At 34.1% G+C, this 21,363-nt stretch overlaps 1 protein-coding gene across 2 annotated transcripts in view; it reads right to left on the bottom strand.

Annotated features, from left to right (window-relative positions):
* Positions 1-21,363, bottom strand: part of GABPA (GA binding protein transcription factor subunit alpha) — a 76,419-nt gene that overhangs the window by 46,805 nt on the left and 8,251 nt on the right. Inside the window, exons 2-3 of one of the 2 annotated variants that reach the window (XM_044670263.1) lie at positions 19,295-19,373; positions 11,232-11,376 (exon numbers count right to left, since the gene is read on the bottom strand). In XM_044670263.1, the coding sequence (XP_044526198.1) occupies positions 11,232-11,376; positions 19,295-19,371 (222 nt within the window). In that variant the 5' untranslated portion in view covers positions 19,372-19,373. The remainder of the gene's footprint in view (positions 1-11,231; positions 11,377-19,294; positions 19,374-21,363) is intronic. The other variant, XM_044670264.1, reaches the window with a different exon arrangement.

Below are 21,363 nucleotides of genomic sequence, written 5' to 3'. Positions count from 1 at the left end.
GAGCTTTATATATCTCATTTTAATATCATAACACTCCTGCGAAGGTGCATTATCCCCATTTCACAGATGAGAAAACCAGTGCAGAGAAAGGTAAGTTACTTGCCTAGAGTTATAGGCTGGTAAATATTTGGGGGAGAATCTGAACTCTGGTCTCCTGAATTTGGAAGTTTGCACCATATTCAGTATGTCATATAACTATAATCTGAATAAAGAAAAAGTTATAAGCAATTAGAATTACTTCAAAGTAAAACAGATTGACTCAAGAAGTGATGAGTTTCCCTCACTAAGCTAGATTACCAGTTGCTGGAAGATTATTGAGTAGGTTCTCATTTATGTCTGGGTTATTGAAGGTTTGATTTGACAAGTCTTTTTATATATTCTTGGAATATTTAACTACTTGGGTTAAATATTTTATTTTTAATTTTTAAAATTTTATTTGTTAAATTTAAATAGCCAGTTCACTCTATCCCTCCCCTTTCCATGTCAGGGAAGGCATAATTTGACAAAAAGATATGTATATATAAAACTATGTCTTTCTTATCAGTACATAAACAAGTCATTCTTCAAGCAATACTTTGGTTGCTGTATCTAATATTTTCCTGGTTCTGCTCATTTCACTCTTCAAAATTTCATGTCTTTCCATGTTTTTCCAAAACTAACTTATTTCTTAGGGGGAGTAGAATATGCCACAACTTGTTTAGTCATTCCCCAACTGATGGATATCAATTTCCCTCAGTTTCCAGTTTTTTGCCACCACAAAGAGAGCTGCTATAAATATTTTAGAACATAAAGTTTCTTTTCCATTTTCCTTTATCACCTTAGGAAATAAATCTAATACTGGTATTGCTGGGTCAATAGATATACAGTTTTATATAAGTTTTTAGACATAATTCCAGATTGCTCTTCAAAATGGTTGGATTGGTTCAGTTCCACTGCATATTAGTGTTCTCCTTTTTCCAAATCCCCTCCATCATCTATCACTTCACCTTTTTGTCATTTTAGCCAATCTAATAGGTGGAAGATATCTCATAGTTGTTTTGATTTGTATTTCTCTAATCAATAATGATTTAGAGGATTTCTTCATAGTCATATAAAGCTTTGATTTCTTCGTCCAAAAAACTGTAATTTTGTATCTTTTGACCACTTATCAATTGATGAATGGCTCATATTCTTATTAATTTGACAAAGTTCTCTATATATTTTAAAGGAGGTCTCTATCCCAGAAACCATGTATATAAAAAAATTTCTCCCCCAACTTACTGCTTTCCTTCTAGTGTTGGCTAAAATAATTTTGTCTGTACAAAGCTATTTCAATTTAACGTATTCAAAATTATCCATTTAAAATCTCACAGTGCTTTTTATATATTCATAAATTCTTCTATCCACAAATCTGACAGGTAATGTTTCCTATCCCTCTAATTTGTTTTCATCTCCCTTTATGGCTAGGTCATGTATCAGTTTTGAACTTTTCTTGGCAAATGGTATAAGATATTGGTCCATATCGCCTTCATGTTACAATTTGCATTGGTTGATAGTATATTTTTGACCTAGTTATAGTTTAGTGAATTGTCATTAGAGAGGTTTTATGTTTAGATCAATAATCATCTAAAATTTGTTGTGATTTGTGAACATGAAAATCTATACCCAGATTTTCCCATAATACTGCCATCCAGTTTTCTCAACAGATTTAGGTGAGTGAATAACTTCCTAGTGATTGTGTTCTTGGATTTATTGAACATGAGATTGTTATTGTATACATGTTGTTCTTATGTGTTTGATATTTCCACTGATATATTTCTCTATTTTAAAAATTAGAAATTTTTTTTGGGGGGGCAAATAAGTCTTCTTATATAACCTAGAAATGCATGGGGCCTGGTCTCAGTACTGATTGGCAAAGAAACTTTAACCTATTCCACTTTTCATACCTGAACCAGTTCCCCCATTCCTTAGGCACCCTGGTAGCCCTCTCCTTCCAGAGGCTTACAACATGGGTGATGAACTAAGGGTGAATGTATATTCAACTGTCTTTGCCCCTACTGAGGCTGAGAACTTCCAAACTCAAGTGATCCACCAGCTTCAGTCTCCCTGGTAGGAGGGATTATAGGCATGTACTATCATGCCAAGGCAGATTACTAAATTATAATTTGAGATCTATTATTCATATTCTACCAGTGTTTTCCTTGATATTTCTAACCTCCTGTTGTGTTTATTTGGTTCTATGATTGTACTGTAATTATATCAATAGATATAATGGGGCAATATTACCATCTTTACTAGCATAACCTAACCATGAGAACTGAATACCATCTTCTAATTACTCAGTTCTTCCTTTATTTCCATAAAAAAATGCTTAGTATTCATAAAAATCCCATTGAGTTTCATTTGAACAGTTACCTTATATTTAATAAATCATGTTAAAGGCACGCATAAATATTATTTGCTATAAATTTTACTTGTTTTTATGATGGAATATAGCTGACTGTTTTGTGGACTTATTTTTCTGAAATTAATTTTTTTGTGGTTGATCATTTAGATTTCCTGGAAAACAATTATTTTGTCCACAAAAAAGGATATTTTAACTTCTACTATTCTTTTAATTTTTATTAGTCTTATTGCTAAAACTACTAATTATAGATGTGTGGGGGGCAGCTGGGTAGCTCAGTGGATTGAGAGCCAGGCCTAGAGATGGGAGGTCCTAGGTTCAAATCTGGCCTCAGACACTTCCCAGCTGTGTGACCCTGGGCAAGTCACTTGATCCCTACTGCCTACCCTTACCACTCTTCTGCCTTGGAGCCAATACACAGTATTGACTCCAAGATGGAAGGTTAAGGGTTTAAAAACAAAAACAAAAACAAAAACATTGTCATACTTCATTGTATACTTGTTTTACTTCTTTTAAAGTAACCACTTGGTTTAAAAATTATTTTTCAAATTACGGATATGATTTGGTAATTTTGTTCTCTAATGTTAAGCCATTCCTAATTTCTTAGAATAAATTCAACATGATCACAATGAATATTTTTAGAATACACAGCTCATTTTTTATTTACTATTTTCTCATCAATGTTCATTAGTGATACTGATCACTAGTTCTTTAACTTCTGCTCTATTTTTCCAAGGTTTAGCTATTAGGACCACATTAGTCTTATAGAAAAAGGCAGATGGACATATCACTCTATTTAAAATATATACACATTTATTAACATTATGTATTAGGGGAGAGACTTTTTCTTCTTTAAATGTTTCACAAAATTCCTCATGAATTTGATACTGTGGTGTTTTGTTATTGTTTTGTGAGATAATGTTTTGGAGTCAGCTTGATGTTTTTAATGGCTTCACTTAGGTCATTTTCTGTTTTGCTAATTTGAGTATTTCACATATTTCTAGATACATTTCATTCAAATTTTCATTTTGTTAATAGATCGGTGTGTATAAATTGTGTTAGATAATTTACTTTGCATTGATTTTGATTGATACTTATTCATTTTTGATTTTAATAATTTGGCTCTCATTAAAAAATAGTTAGGATTTATGGTAAAGATGCTACCCACATTCAGAGGAGGGACTGCAGGAGAGGAAACATATAGGAAAAACAACTGCATGAACGCATGGGTCGGGGTGGACATGATTGAGGGTGTAGACTCGAAACTACCACACCAATGCAACTACCAACAATTTGGAAATTGGTCTTGATCAAGGACACATGACAAAACTAGTGGAAATGCGCATGGGTAGGGAGGGTGCCGGGGGGGGGGGGGTTGAAGGGGAAAGGAGGAGCATGAATCATGTAACCATGTTAAAAATGAATATTAATAAATGTAAAAAAAAATAGTTAGCTAATATTTTGTAATTTTATTGGTCTTTATTTTTTAATCAAGTTTTGATTAACAATTTTGAGGTTAATATTTATAATTCTTATTTTTTCTTGGTTTAATTATCTTAAAAAATGATCAACTCAATGTCTCTTTCATTAATAAAATTATTGGGGATATAAATTTGCTTGAGGATAGTTTTAGTTGCAAAACTGAAATGTGTATTACTTTAAAAAATTGTCTATGTCTGGGTCTGTGACCAATTGTGTAACAAATCATTTTTTAGATTTGCATCTATTGATGAAATTTTCCTCCTCACTACTATTTTGTTGTGTATAGGTTTATAAAAGATATATCTACATATGTATATATGTGTACAAATATATACCCACTCACATATAAATTTAATGTGAATAATATGTATGCACATTGCCTAACATGCATATTCAAAGCTTTCTAGGAGTTTGATTTGTCAGTTTTTGCTTTCTACTATTGTCTTACCTTTTACATTTCTGGTAACTTCATTTAAATAGTTACTATGGAATTTGACAGGTATACATTTAAAACTAATACTGTTAAAAAATAAAATAAAACTAATAGTGTTAGTATTGTTAAAAGATACACTTTCCTCGTGTCAGTTTAATGCTTTTTACTTTGAGTTTAACTTAATACAATATCATGATTATAACTCCTGATTTATTGTTATTAGCTAAGACATGATATTGTACTGCAAGCTCTCATGCTAAATCTGTTATGCATGCTAACGGTTTTATTGTTTCTATCAGGGAATGTAAAGAGTAAAAAGTGTTTGCCACAATGTAAAGGGGAAAAATTATTAAGGTTTGGTTAGACTGAATATTAAAAAGGGTAGTTGCCAAGAATTGAATAAATATCAATTCTAAAATGATTTTAAGCAATTTATAAATTATAAAATATAGGAGAGAGTCAAAGTAGAGAAATGAGAAAAGGGCAGGGAGCAGCTGGGTAGCTCAGTGGATTGAGAACCAGGCCTAGAGACAGGAGGTCCTAGGTTCAAATCTAGCCTCAGACACTTCCCAGCTGTGTGACCCTGGGCAAGTTACTTAACCCCCATTGCCTAGCCCTTACCACTCTTCTGCCTACACAGTATTGAGTCCAAGACAGAAGGTAAGGGTTTATAAAAAAAAAAAAAAAAAAGAAATGAGAAGAGGGCGGAGTAAGATATCTAAGTTTAACAGACTAGATTATGTGTTCAAGTCTTGGCTTTACTCACAGTTTTATTTTGTTACCTTTTTATTCTTTTACTTCTAGTGATTACTAATAAATCTTACAAAAGCACAATATTTTTAAAGTCATTATTTTATATTGGAATATACTATAGAGTTGCTTTAAAATCCATTTTGTAACCCTTTCCACTTTAAAAGATTTGTTTCTGTTTACATCTAAGATTATAAATGTTGTTTCTTCACAGCCAGGTCTAATATTTTATCAGAATGGAGAACAATTTATTTCACTAGCATCAAATTCCTTATTTGTCAAAGCATCTATGCAGTTTCTGACTTACATTTCCTTCTAGTTCTAAATAGAAATGCTGTTTCAGATTTGCCTGTGTCATCCTTTTTTACTTTTTTTATATCCCTTTTACTTCCATATCTGCTTGATCTTCATTTGTAAAACCTCTCTTACATAATCATGTAAACACCCCCCTGCTTCAACTTTACATTCCCCCTCAGTGGGAATATGGAGTATTTTTGTTAAAGGAGTCATTTACTACTGAAGATCCTCCTCCAAAATCAATCAATTAAAATGTATCTATTAAACTATCAATGAAACAATGGCTTACGGCTTTCATCCATTATTGTCTTGTTAAGTTGTTTTGTGGTTGATTTGTTTATTAACAGCACTAGCCATAATTTATTTTGTATGAAAGCCTAAAATAATCTTACTTGTGTTTTTTCAAAGTTTTTGAGACATTATGCTCGAAATTAAAATTATTAACTCAGGTTTTTTTTTTTTCACATACCCAGTAAATATTGGTGTTGACAAAAACTAGGGGGTAGGGAAAGAGCTAAAGATAAGCACATTAATATACTTCTGGTGGATTTCTGATGTGATCCTAACATTCTGTAAGTAATTTGGAATTATACTTCAAAAATGACTGAAGTATACAGATTGTTCCCCCACAGAGATTAAGTTACTAGACTGTATTGCATGTCATAATGACTGCCACACAGTAAGTACTTAACTGGAAACAAAGAACCTATTAATTGGAGAACGGCTAAATCAAGTGTAGTGTTTGAATGTAATGGAATTACTTCACCACAGAAATTTCCTACTATGAATACCATAGTACAGAGAAGTCACCAATGTGACTAAACTTAAGTCACTTAACCTCTCTGGGCTGAGGATTCCTCAGCTATAAAATAGGGAATGGGTAGGAGAACTAGATTAGATAAGAGTAATAGCTTGCCTATATAAAGTACTGTAAAGGTTTGCAAAGTCCCTTTATAAGTTAAGCTCATCTAATCCTCAGAACAATCTATTAAGATAGGTGCTATTATCTCCAATTATAGGTGAGGAAATGGTAGCTAAGAAAGACTTGTCCAGAGTCACAAAGCTAAGGTCTGAGATGTCTGTACTCTACTCACTGAGCAACTTCACCACTAGATAGATGCCTGGAACCTCATTCTCCATTGAAATTTCTAACTCTGACAATAGTATGTCTGGATCAATTAAATTTAACATTCAATTCTGCTGTTGTCCCGTGGATCCTTGTCAATCTACATTCTAGATCTTGCTTAGCAATACTAACTCATGGATATTTCCTTGCATGACTTCTGAAATGTGGCATGGTATGTATGGTTTTATGAGAACATGGCTGGAAGCCAGAGCTTGGTTTTGAATTCTGGCTCTACTAGTTACTAGTTGTGTGATCTTGGACAAAATGAGTTTTTCTCAAAGCCTCAAGTTTCTCATTTTTAAAAAGATTAGATTAATAGGTTAGAATACATTAAATTAGCAGTTCTCAAAGTATGGTCTAGGAACACTCTGGGGGTCCCAAGACACCCTCTGAGAGGATTATCGATCAAAATTATTTTCATAATAATATGAACTTATCATTTGTCTTTGTACACATATTCTCATACACAGAGTTTTCAGAAGCTACAAGACCACTTATAAACTAATTATTTCATCTGCAGAATTGTACTTTTGCCTTACAGATGGACAAATCTACAGGAAGTGCTGGACTTGATCTGTTTATATTCTTCCAAGCTCAGCACTAATTAATCACTAAAGATATTCTTTTATGTGAAGGATTGGCATCAAACAAAAATAGGGAGATATTTAAAGGTGCTAAATAACTTTTCTGATTCTCATGGCTTATCTTGAATAACTATGTTGACTTGAATTTGTACTGATGGTAGAAAAACAGTGGTGAGTTTATATGTTGGCACCTTTACATAAATCATGGCAGAAATAGCAAACAGCACAAGTAGTCACCATACACTCACAATAAATAAAAAGGTCAATCTCACTTAAGATGTCCTTAATGAAGCAATAAAAACTGTTAATTTTATTCAATGCCAACCCTTGATTACATATCTTTTTAATATTTTGTTATAAAATAGTAAATACAAATAAAAGACTTATACTGTGCACCTAAAATTGATGCTGGTGATTCCATTTTAATTGAGAACTGAACTAGTTGTTTTTTACCTCAAAGAACATAATTTTTACTTAGGGGAAAAAATGATATTATTCAGACTTGAGTTTCTGAAAGACATTTTCTCAAAAATGAACAAAGTAAGCTTTTTACTTCAAGGAAAACAACTTACAGTATTTTTTTGCCAACAACAAAATTTGAGCTTATAAGCAAATTAGAATTTTGGAAAATTATATATTTACCACCATGAGCATGTCAGCTTTTCCATATTTAAAGACTTTTCTGATGAGAGAGGCAGTAATACTATCCACTGTTTTCCCCCCTGAATATTATATAATGAAATATGATGACATTTTGAAGATTTGGATAGCTCAATGAACCACTATTTTCTAAACAACTAATGAATAATGTTACAAAATAATGAATGGGTAAAAGAGATGTTCAAAATGCAAGACAGACCAAAAGATTTTAATATACCAGAATACAAGAAGTTTACTGATATGGTCTCAAGTTCCACATAGCAACTAAACTTAAGAAACTACTACCTATTGAGTTTTGGTGTATTATCACAGAAGAATATCCAAAATTATCAGAAAAGGCCATAAAACACTCTTCACTTTTTCAACTACTTATCTGTGTGAGGCTGGATTTTCTTCATATACTTCAAAGCAAAATAACTTATCGAGACACATTAAATGCAGAAACAGTGATAAGAATTTAGCTCTTTCCTATAGGCAGATATTAATGAAATTTACAAAAATTGTTGACAATGCCACCCTTTACACAATTTTAAAATTTTGGATAAGTTATTTTTTATAAAAATTTGACATACTGCCATGAGTTTATTATTGTTTTAAATGAATTAACATCAGTTAATGCATTACTTTCATTTCTATTATGATAATGATAGACAATAAACAAAAGCTCTTGGAGGTAATTTTTGAAAGTATAAAGAGGTCCAGAGGCCAAAAAGTTTGACATTACTGGATTAGATAATCTCTAGGGTCCCTTCCAGCTCAAATCCTATGGTTGTTCCTCTCTTTCTTTTTTCTTAGAGACCAATAAGATTCTCTCAGTTTTCTCTAATTCTGTTATTTATACAAGTACCTTATAAATTAGTTTTCATTTTTTCTTCCTAGTTGTTTTGATTTTTGATTTCCTTTTCTTGTTTGTTCTGCCATGTTTGTTTCTCACCAGGACAAATCTATTCTCAATCCACCATTTTAAATTAAGATTAAACTGACACCAGATCTTACTTTATTTCTATTTTTGTTTGGCTTTGCTATTCAATTTAAAGGATTACAGAGTTGCTTTGGGGACAGAGAAATTAAGTGACTTGCTCGGGATCATTCAAGAAGTATAGTAAGAGTCAAAATTCCAACCCAAAACTTCTACGAAATTAGCCATCTACTACTAAACCATTCTGGTTCTTACTTATAAGAGTCCTAATCTAAGAGTCAGGAAGGCCTTAGTTCAAATAGTGATGCTATGTGACCACTTAAATCCCTCTTAATTCCATTTCCCTCATCTGTGACAAAGGAATAATAATAGAACCTACAGTTATCATAAGGATCAAAAGAAATATTTGTAAAATTCTTTGAAAACCTTAAAATGCCATAAATTCTAGCTGTTACCATTATCACTATTATTCCTCAATTTTATTACATAGAATGAAATTGCTTTTGATAGAACCAGTTTCATTTCTGATGGTATTCCCCATCATATTCTTTTGTCCTAGGCTTCTATCCAGTATTCTGGGTATCTTGTATTCTTCAATATTTATTATCATGTCGGAGACTTTTTTTTGGTTCTTCATTTCCTCCATTGATTTTGTTTGGTTTCCAATGTGCACTTTTTATCATAAACATTTTGTGGTTCTTTTTCTTTTCTCTTATTTGTTATTCTTCTTTTAATCAAAAGTCAAATGTGATTTCTTATAACATCTTACTCTACTGTTCTGCTGCAAAATCCTACCAATTTAATCAATAACTTCTACAGTAGCCTCATTAAAAACAAAACAAAACCTAGTCAGTCAAATGTCTTATTCATAACTATAGGCAAGAAAATTTCCCAAGAGCCCCTCTCTTTAGAGTTTATATGCATTAAGGGATTTTGAAAGTAAATTGGAACAACTTGTACACTAAAGCAAACCATATAGCCAAGGCCTTATTTTGTGGAGAATCAAAGGACGAGGTACCTTTGCCTAAAATTTCATGATGTGAATTTCGCACTTGTTAAGATTACTTGTATACCCATCTTTTAGAAAGAGAAGCAAGGATATCATTTTCAGGCTGACATGTAATAACTATATCTAGTAACATGAAAAGAAAAGCATAAAGTTAGCTGATGAGTAATTATGTTCATATAATTGAAGTACCTAGTTTAATTATGAATTGTCCTTTCTACTAAATTAAGAGTTTGACTTATTTGAATTTTTTAAAAGTTCTTCTCTTGCCCCTGGGATCTACTGAGATGGGAGGAAAACCGCCAAATAATATGGGAAAGAGAGCATGAAAAAAACCAGTGAGCTGAGAGGGGATTTCTTCATCTGGATCAGTGATTCCCAAAGTGGGCACCACTGCCCCCTGGTGGGTGCTGCAGCAATTCAGGGAAGCGGTGATGGCCACAGGTGCATTTGGGGGCAGTGAATAACTTTGTAAGGGGGCGGTGATAGTATGTGACAGAGGGCGCTAAGCCAAAAAAGTTTGGGAACCACTGATCTGGATCTAGGATTTTTACTGTTATGTTCTGCAATTTATAGTCTTAGAGTGGCTTAGGGTTGGAAAGTTAAATGACCTGTTTGGTGTCATATAGCCAGGATGTGTCAGAGACAGTACTTGAACTAAGGTATACCTGACTCTCAAGGTTAAAATGTTTTGATTATACTTTCCACGCTATTTCTGGGATCTTTTTCATTAAATCACTTCTGAATAATTCAGAAAACTATGTGACAGAGTGAGACCTTGTCTCATAATGCTATCATGTTTAAAGGTCCTTAAGAAAAATCATTTAGCTAGCTTTAATTCTATGTAGGCTATTGTTTAATAAGGATGGAAATATTTTTCTTATTGAAAACAATGACGTGACTATGAAAGAATTTCAAGATAATTTATTATACTTCTACTACAGGTAGAAGAATGAAAGAAATTACTAAAAGAAATTCTAAATAATGAGGAAACTGGGATAATGAAAGATGAAATAACTTGTCTAGAATCACAAAATTACCTGTTAAAAGTGCCTAGATTAAATCAAGGTCTTGTTTCTTCTGACTGACAGAGAGATTTTTGTATTATCAACCTGATAGTTATGAATATTTCCATAAACAAAGGATAGAAAGAGGATTACTTATAAAACTGTAAATCTACTACATGTAGCATTTTTTAAGCATTAAATTTAACAAGGTATCTTGTTAATCAAAGATAATCAATACTATCTTTATCTGTGTCCCCTTCTGAATTTCATTTTTGCTCTTGTATTTTTTGCAGTGTACCTTTCAATAAGCTATATAGCCTCTCTACATTTTGAAAAATATAGAGATTGGTGGGAAAACTGAAGTCATTTGTTAGGGAAAGATTTTTTCAAAGCAATAATATCTGCTAATAATATCTCTAATAAGATATAAGAGAATCTGTATTTGTTAAATAATTTTATTAAACCAGGAAAAAATAACTAAAAAAAGACTGTATTTTATCACAAATAATAAAGTAACTTTAACTCATATATTCTAGGTAGAACTGAACTGTTTATAAACATAACTCCATGCTTTTCTACTTTACCTGAATATCTTGCAGACAAATTTCATGTGCATCCAATGAACACTGAAGTCTTGGTTCCAGTAGTTTCTTAAGATTCCCTATTGGTTCATTGATGTCTATGGCCTGACTCACACATTCTGCAGGAGTGTAGGTCTGCTCTACAATGCTAAATATCAAAGGATGCAATGGTTAACAGTTGAAATAAACTGCAAAAATTATTAACTTACTGATATAACTCAACAATGTTTAAGATATTATTTTTAAACATTAAGTTACTAATACAAATATTTGTGTCACCCCATTCTTGCAAAAAAAAAATTTAAAGAATATTATATTTAGATAATAAAATATTCTATTCTTACTCGAGTTTTTAAAATTAACCCCCTTCCCTAAATCTGAATGTAGCTCTCACCTATTTAAACATTAATGGAAGTAAATAAATCATACCAACATTCAGTAGACAGATAGGCCAAATATTGTCATAAAAAACCAGTATGATTACCAATTTACTAAATAGACTTCTTGATTAAGAACATGAAATTCTAGAAAAATAAACAAGGTAAATATATTTGATATGGTCAGGACACAGCAAACTCTAGTAAAGTCCTCAACCACACACAGGTTTACCAGTAACTCTTTTTCATTCACACAGCTACTACTTTCATTCAGGTACGCATGGCTTTTTATTAATAGGATAGCTTCCTAATTGATCTTCCCGACTCTAATTTCTCCCTTCTCTAATACCCTTTAGAGAGCTTCAAAAACACAAGTCTTATTACTTTAACTTCTCTGTCTGAAAACTTTTAATGACTTCAATACAACACAAATGCCTTTAAGCTATGAAAATCTTCAACAATGTGTCTTTTCTTATTTCATTTTAAATCTCGTCCCATCCTCTATGTTCCAGGCAAACTTCATTTCTATTTCCCCCCTCCTATTCTGCACTCTTGCTTCTGTGCATTTGTCTAGGATGTAGTCTTCTCTACCTGGGTCTCAATTTCTTCATCTGTAAAATAAGGAATTAGATTACCTTCAACGTCCCTCTTAATTCTAAATCTAGAAACAAATGCTATTGCAAAGTTAAATTAAGCAAAATATAAAAGAAATATTAAAAGAAAAATAAATGCCAGTTGAAATTAAATTCATTCAAGGTCCAGCACAGAATTACTAACCCATGTGTCCTCCCTTTCACCGTCCCATCCCTAGCTTAAAGAGATCTCTCTTCAAATATTCTTGGAATACTTTGCCTGAGTCTCTCCTGTTTTACTTTCATATTCCACTTATCATAACTGTGTATGTAACATGAACACCTACTTACAAGCTACCTGATGGATATGACTATCATTTTCTATCTTTATACAACAGCTTGCAGAGCTCTTTAATAAATACTAGTTACTTGACTTTATTCAATGGTTGCTCACAAAGCACCAAATATTTACAGAAAGTCCTTTAAAATCTTGTAGTGCTTAAGTATAATCACAATAAACATTAATTGTAACTGTACTTTAAGTTGGAAAAAGGGCCAATAAATAGATTTATGACTGAGTAAACTTTTTCTATTCTAGATGGCTACCCAAAAAGTTCACAAAAAGCCTATAATAAAAAAGTCACATCAAATGCATGTTTCTCCAATTAAAAATTTATATCACAGTGATTCCCATGTCCAGATTCACATCTTTCAATATATTTTTTGAACACATACTCTGCACTAAATATTATGCTTTTATATATATTACATAATAATTAAATATTATATCTATATATCTATATATATACACATATACACATTTTTAAAAACCCTTATCTTCCGTCTTGGGGTCAATACTGTGTATTGGCCCCAAGGCAGAAGAGTGGTAAGGGTAGGCAATGGGGGTCAAGTGACTTGCCCAGGGTCACACAGCTGGGAAGTGTCTGAGGCCACATTTGAACCTAGGACCTCCCGTCTCTAGGCCTGGTTCTCAATCCACGGTTGCCCCCTAGCCTTACCTTTTAATACTGAGCAGCTTGGTGTCACAGAGGTTAGAATACCAGGCTTGGAGTCAGAAAGAATCTTTCTGAATTCAAATTTGGCCTTAGGTACGTAATCAGCTGTGTGACCCTGGACAAGTCACTTAACCACATTTGTCTCAATTTCTTCATATATAAAATGGGCAAACCACTCCAGTCCAGTATCTTTGCCAAGAAAACCCCAAATGGGGTCATGTAGGTTGAAAAATGACTGAACAACCTTTTAACATAAACACAGGTCAATTGGGGGTGGTTTACTAACTATAGTAGCCACTTTCCATTTTTAGCCATTTTCCTTATATTTTCTATCCAAAGATATGGCTATTTTCTTTTGTATATATTTCCTGTTGGTGGTATGCCTCCTTTCCACCTTTCACCAAATTATGTTACATTAAGCTACATACGGTTTCTCCCTACATCTCCCAAACTAAAATAAACACTGTGGTACAACTGAAAAAGTACAGCATGTGGCATAAGTCAATCGATAAACTATTAAACATCTACTACATGCCATGCACTGTGCTAGGCACAAAGGGATACAACTATCCTGGGGATATATAATAAAAAAAAGAAAGATTGTCTCTGCCTTCAAGAAGCTTACAATCCAGTGAAAGCTGAAAAGGGAAATAGAGGGTGAAGATACTGGCTCATGAGTATGATAGTACCTTTACTCCCTTTATCCCTCTTTTCAGATTCCTTTTAAGGGTTGTCTCAAGCTTATAAGAGTCTCAGTCCAAAGGCACATAATAGGTGGAAAATAAAGAGATGGTTGTCCTGGGAGCCCTCTATAAATGGAGGCTTTAGTTCTTTGTTCTACCCTCTAGTGCTCCAACATGAAGGGCAGAGGGAACTGATGAGTTTAGAGTACCAAGGCTGATAAAAACTTGAAGCATAAGGAGTATCCTAATGATAAGGTTTCTTGGGGCCACGATGGAGTCCAGTCCAAAAGAGTGCAGCTGGTGGAAAAAACTAGAGGAACTGGTTTTGATTACAGAGGACACTGCCTATTTTCTTGCATAACATGGGGTGATTGGACTAGATGTCCTCCAAGATCCCTTCTAATACAAAATCAATGAGTTAGTAATATTGAATTAAAAAGTATTATTTGTTATGGAATTACATGCTGCTGATTGGAAGTGGTAGAAATGACAAAACCAAGCTGAAAAAATCCACTACAAATTTATGTTATCTAAACTCAACTGGGCCTTCAATACAGGGGCCCAAACATTCTATTCTTTCCTAATTGAATCACTATCCTACTATTTATTCACAGTGGTTGTTCCAAACCTTATCTTCCTCCCTTGTGCTCCCCACCTCACCCCAATCCTTTTAGGTAAGAGCTCTGACTCATATTTCACTGCCCCCCACCAAAATAATAATAATAAATTGAGTTTCCATAGCTCCACCTTCATGTCACATCACTCAGAAATCTTCCCTCACTGTACTATACTATGTTCTTATATGAGGAATTAACCCTCATGTTTACTGTAAGGTCAATTTTCATCTCCGTTCCTTCATCTTCAGCACACTGCCCCTACTACCATTCCTACTCTTTCTTTAATCTTCAATTTCTCCCATTTACTGACTCCTTTCCTGCTGCCTACAAATACTACCATGTCTCACCTCACTTGATCTTATAGTCCCACTCTCATCCTGTTTTTTTTCTTCCTTCTCAAGAAAATCATGAATGATAGGTATTGCCATTTCTCTTTTCAGTCACTCCTTTGCAATCCAGCTTCCAACCTTATTACTTAACTGAAAAAACTGCTCTCTCCAATATTACTAATGATCTTTAACCTGCCATATCTAAATGTCCTAACCTTTTCCCCTTCCCCACCAACCTTTCTGTAGCCTTTGACAATGTTAATCACCTTCTCTTCCTGGACACTCTTTATATTGATTCTAAGGCTTTAAAAAAGTGATAAAGTCTCCAGTGATGGGCAAACTTTTTTTTTAAAACCCTTACCTTCCGTCTTGGAGTCAATACTGTGCATTGGTTCCAAAGCAGAAGAGTGGTAAGGGTAGGCAATGGGGGTCAAGTGACTTGCCCAGGGTCACATAGCTGGGAAGTGTCTGAGGTCAGATTTGAACCTAGGACCTCCCGTCTCCAGGCCTGACTCTCAATCCACTGAGCTACCCAGCTGCCCCCATGGGCAAACTTTTTTAAAGAGGGGACCAAAGGAAAGGAAATGCTCATCTGTCAGTCTGTTTCTAAGGCAACTTTTTCAAAGTTTCATTGTATTGTATCCTACTCATTGTATTCAATCAGATTAGGAATGATGTCTTGAAGCGGGATAAAACATTTCCGGCAGCATCTGGCCCATCACTGGGCTAGGCAATGGGGGTTAAGAGACTTGCCCAGGGTCACACAACTGGGAAGTGTATGAAGACAGATTTGAACTTAGAACCTCCTGTCTCTAGGCGTGGCTCTCTATTTACTTGCTCCCTTACCTTTGTCTCTTAGTTCTTCTAATTTTCTTCAAGACTCAGTTTAATTGCTATTTCCTATAAGATTTTTCCTTCCCCCAGCTGACAATGCTACCCCATCTCAGAATGCGTTTTATCTATTCTGTAAATATCCTGTATATATCTAGTTATTTACATGCTGTCGCTACCATTAGAACATAAGACCTATGATGTTGGGGACTATTTTTGCTGTCTGTATTCCCAGACTTTAGAGCAACGTTTGCCACATAGTAAGCACTTAATAAAGAGTTGCTGAATAACTGAAAGATCATTGGAAGACCCATGATTTGCACAAAGCAGCCTCCACTATTACTTTTCAGCAGTATAAATTCTTGAGGATGACGCTGAGATCTGTATCCTCAGAACATACATGAATAGGATAGGTAGGGTCCAGGAAGGTGCTAAGCTTAGGCTACTGGGGCCAAGATCCTTCATGAGGGTAATAATCCCTGTGGGCTACTCCTTTCCTTTTAACTCTTAGCTCGGGTCACCTGGATAAATTCCTTGTGAGGTTTTGGACACTGAACTACTCTAGTGCTTCTTTTTCAATGGTTTCGTTTATTGTGAACTTGATATCCTCTGTTTTTTCTTCAAGCTTAACTCCGTCTCTGATGACCCCTTGAAGCATGGATTGCTTAGATAGTCTTCTAAGTGGGCTGTTGGTATGGCCTTCATTGAGTGGTTGGAAGCCTAAAGATTTAATAGACAGATCATCAAGGAGGGCTTTTGGAGCAGCTTTGCTAATGTGTGTTATGGGAGACCAGTTAGCACTAAGTCACTGACCATATTTCCTTAGCTGGATGAAATAATGCTGTGAAGACTACTTCCTTATGGCTCTCTATCATTTTCTATGATCAAGATATCCATTTTGTCCTTAGCAAGTTGGTTACCTCAACCTCATGTTTGCCTTCCTCCCATGTTAGTTTGGGCAAATGATCTCTCTGAGAAACAAGATATAGCCTTCAGAGCTATCTGAAAGAAAGTCAAGAGATGGGTTTTAGTGCATTAATAGTGGAAGGAAAGGTAAGTGGACCCTGATCACATGGGAGAGGTTAGTTGCCCAATTTTTCTGCTTAGTTAAGGAGCTGGGCAATGAGGCTCTAGAGAAAATGGAGGATCATTAACCTCTGAGTTGATTAAGGACATAGTTCTATGGGTAAATGTCTTAGAGAAGGAAGAGTGGTAACCACTGTCTGGCATTTAGTAAGTATTTAAGGTTTATTAATTGACTGATTGGCAGCCAGGAGACTAGCAGAATGAGAGGAGAAATATGTCAGCCTACAGGCTAAGTTGAAAGAAAAGAAATTACAAACACATAGTTTCTGTTTTCAAATACTGTATTGTGGAGATTTATGGAATGCAGACTTTTTAGGAGTCTTGATGGCCAGTTTTTTTGTTCCTGGCTACTGTCTTCTTGGGGCCTAATGTACTCTTCCCCTAGGTTATTTGATTTGTAAGTACTTATAACTAAAGTCAACATTATTTATTACTGTTGGTATAGCCTTAGTAGTCCTCATGTGAACACAAAAAATGAGATTAGTAGCAAGGGGGGGAGGGGAAAGGAGGGGATGAAGAGATAATCTTAGGTGTTATTTATTTTGCTTAGGCTCTGGTTCCCGTAAGGGGCAGATTAGGTTACAAGGCATTAATGATTTTCAGGGCATTTGAAGTCATTAGTCAGATACAACTAGAATGGGGATAGCTTTTTTGAAAATAACATTTATATTAAATATTCTTAGTTGCTAATGACTTCCCCTCTTTAACTGCCTTCTTTACATTTTGTAAATATCCTGTATACATTTAGTTATTTACATGCTACTCCTCTATTAGAATGAGCCCCATAATGTCAGGACTATTTTTTGCCTCTTTATCTGCAAAGCTTGTCTGCCATGTAGTTAAGCACTTAGTAAAAAGATTGATTCAAAGATCATTAAAAGACTCTTAACTATTAATATCCAGTACTATATTGCTGGCAATGTTGCTGAGATTTGTACCTCAGAAGGAGAGGGAGCTCTCCAGAATGATCTAGTGGCTTATGCCTTTGACTGCAGTGCCATATGGAGATATAGCATGTATAGCCTTGTGTTTACTTATATTTCTGTATATAGTTTTTTTTTTTATCATTTGCTTTACTGATTCAATTTTTCCAGACTATGAATTTGGGGGCCAGTCAGTCCTTGGAAGCTACTCTATATCCAAAAATTTCAGAACCAGAAAGGTTCTTTGATGTCATATAATCTAGTGGTGTTAAACTCAAATAGAAACAGGGTCCACTAAACCAAACATAAGGAGATCCCTGCAAGCACATAATGACATGCTTTAGAATGCAATGTATATATTTTATTGTATTTTTATTTTGTTAAATATTTCCCAACTATACTTTCACCTGGTTTAGGCCACTTTAGGGAGTATTATGGGTTTTGAAAGCAGCCTGTGGGTCACATGTTTGACACCTCTGATTTGGCGGGGGAGGCCTGAAATGTTCTATCTGACATTATTCCTAATCTGATGAATGCAATGAGTAAGATACAATACAATGAAACTTCGAAAGAGTTGCCTTAGAAACAGACTGATAGATGAGCTTCCTTTCCTTTGGCCCCCTCTTTAAAAAGTTTGCCCATCACTGGCCTAGCCCTTACCACTCTTCTGCCTTGGAATCAATATACAGTATTGATTCCAAGATGGAAGGTAAAAGTTTAAAAAAAAAAAAAAAAAAAAAAAAGGACCTTTCAAACTGTCAAAAAGTTTCATCTTCTTTACCATAAATCCCTCAGAGCTGTCTTGTGTCATTGTAGGAGCATGAATCATGTAACTATGTTAAAAATGAATATTAATAAATGTTTAAATTAAAAAAAAAGTTTCATCTTTTTTTTGGGTTGTTGTAGATGAAAGTTTAAAACTGCATTTTCACATTTTATTATCACACTTATTGTTAAAAATATGCAATTTTTATGCATAATGCAAATGTAGTTTTTTATCATCTGAGGAGCCCTGTCTTAGGTTATATAGTTAATAATAAAGCCAGAAGCAGCTACCTACTCAGCAGACTTGCCAAATTTTATAAATACATTCTATAAGCAGGTTTGTTAAATTTTTTCTGAATCTAGTCATCAGGTTTAAGAAGAGGGAAAAAGCCCCGTACAATTAAAATAGGGGGCGGAAGGCAGTTTAACTAATACAACTAGTAACTCTCAATCACTAAGATGCTAGCTTTTTATTTATGTTTCGGCTTCTTTAGTTCCCCCCCTCCCCCACTTCCTTCACTAAGGATGTCATTTATTCAAGAAGGCTTGGTGAAGAAATTCCTTCTACCAATGCAGGCCAGCTCCTTCTCTGTTAATTTATAGTCTTAGAAGGTGGTCTACACAGCTGAGAGGTTATGTGATATGACCAGGATCACAACACCTGAACCAAATCAGAGGCAAGTCTAGAACCCAGAATATTCTAGGCTACAAGATCAATTCTTTATAATCTAAAGCACACTACATGTAGTTGAGGGGAAAACCAATAAATAAACCCTGTAAGACTTTCAGTCAATAAAACTCTCATTTGATTTCAGTGAGAAACATTAAGTAACGTAAAAAAATTAGTGAAGATAATACAATCTGTACCTTTCTTCTGTGCATTCTTGTTTTTCTGTTCCATCAATCTCAATTTCTATCAGTTCCTCTGCTTCTCTTTTAGTCATGGCTGAAAAAAAAAGAGATCAGTCCTACAACTTTTAAAATTTTAAAGACTAAATAAATCTAAACACAAACTACTGATAAAGATTAAAAATATAAACCAGATCATAATGCACATTTCTTCAATAATGTTTCATATCTAAGGCTTAGCTTAGCTACATTCTCAATGCAATATGTAATGAAAGAATATCTATATCCATTCAACCCTTGGATATGCATAATTTTTTTTAAGTCACGATAACTCAATTTATATTTGTTAAGATCTACAAAGCATTTTACTCATAACGACCTTGTAGAGGTAGCTATTTAAGTACATAAAGTAATTCAGAGATGTATACAAGGAACATTTTTATAAAACGGCATTCTTTAGTTGGTTGGTTTCTAAGTGGCTTATATGACTGCCAAAGAGAAAACTTGTTTTAACACTTTCAAGAGATATGATTTTATCAATGTGGACTGTAAACCTATCTAATGAATCTAGGAAGAGAGAAAAATGTGTCTTTTTTTTCTAAACATCTTGCTACTTTCTAGTGATCTAAAAAATTTTTTTTTCTATTTGCCTGCAAGTTGAATGCCAGGAAAGGCCTGCCATCAAAATAGTGCTTTGAAAAATCTTATGGGGGCCAAGAAACTTTGATCATATTTTGATCATCCTATTTTCTCTGCCCACTGGTTATAGAAACTGTTTCTGGGAAGCATCTGCCTGGTACTTTATCTTACCATTAGGGAGATACAGATTCTGGGATGGTATATAGTTCATGAAAGGAAAACAACATTTGATATTTTCAACCAAGGGAGAAAAAGCACTTTCTAAATCCCACGAGTTAAAATCTTACCTTTGAGGCAAAGAATGAGGATTGTGTCCAATATTATCCCTGAAGAAAAAACTTATAGAATAGGAGGTATGTACAGACTTTGAGAAGATGACTTTTGAGAAGAGGTTTAAAATGAACTCAGATGGACCACATAAATGTTTTAACTCAATTTGCATACTTTTTCACCTTCCCAAATCAGATTTAACATCACTGTGGAAGAAACTATATTCTGGGTCAGACACGAGTCTGATTAAGACTCCCCAGATGACCTTAGGCCAGTTATTTGACCATTTTGAGCCTCAGTTTCCTTATCTATAAAATGGAGTTACTGGACTTGATGACTTTTTATGTCCATTCATTTTGGAGTTACTTTTTGTAACTTTTTTTTTTACTTGTTACTTTTTTGTCCTTGAGCTATATCTGGGCCTCAGAAATCTAAATTTTATTTATTATTTTGATAGTTGAAGGGAATGAGTCGAGTATTTATAGTTCCTTAGTTGGTGAGGCATGTGTTATTAATAATATCAAATACTAAGAGTACTGAAGTTATTGCTTGGGTGGAGAAGAATGTGAAATTCTTTCAATGGAGGTAGTTTTTTAATGAGGAAGTAGATAATGGCATTTTTATATCATGTCCTTTTCAGATTATTAATCAGCGGGTTACTAAACATGGTTAGCATTGGGTCCTGAAAATATGATTATTTTGATAATTATTGATACACAGAGAAACAGAAGTATGAGAAAGATATAAAAAATTATTTTTAGGATATGGAGGATGGGAGGAAATGAGCAAATATTGATCAAGGACATACTGCATGCTAGGTATTGTGTAAGCACTTTATAAATATTATCTCATCTGATTATGAGTCAAACGGCTTAATTTAGTTGGCTACATTAGGACATGGTACAAAATGAAGCACAGAAAATTTTAAATTCTTTAAGGGAAGTTTACATCCCTACTGATCTAGAAATAAAGGCTACAGTGGCCACTGCATTTCCTTTCAGGTCTTGGGCCTAAGTGGTTGAGCAAGCCACATGGTGTCATCAGAAATTCAGGGTACATACCTACCCCTTAGACATGGTTATAAAACAGACTCTGAGGAGGATACAGGTAGCACCATTATAAAAGTAGCCTGCTAAAGTTCCAAATTAGGTAATAGAACTATATTCTCCTTACTTATT

This window comes from Gracilinanus agilis, chromosome 3 (genome assembly GCF_016433145.1).
Source record: "Gracilinanus agilis isolate LMUSP501 chromosome 3, AgileGrace, whole genome shotgun sequence".
NCBI lineage: Eukaryota > Metazoa > Chordata > Mammalia > Didelphimorphia > Didelphidae > Gracilinanus > Gracilinanus agilis.
The sequence above is the reverse complement of the archived record's forward strand: the minus strand, read 5'-3'. Positions and strand labels throughout refer to the sequence as shown.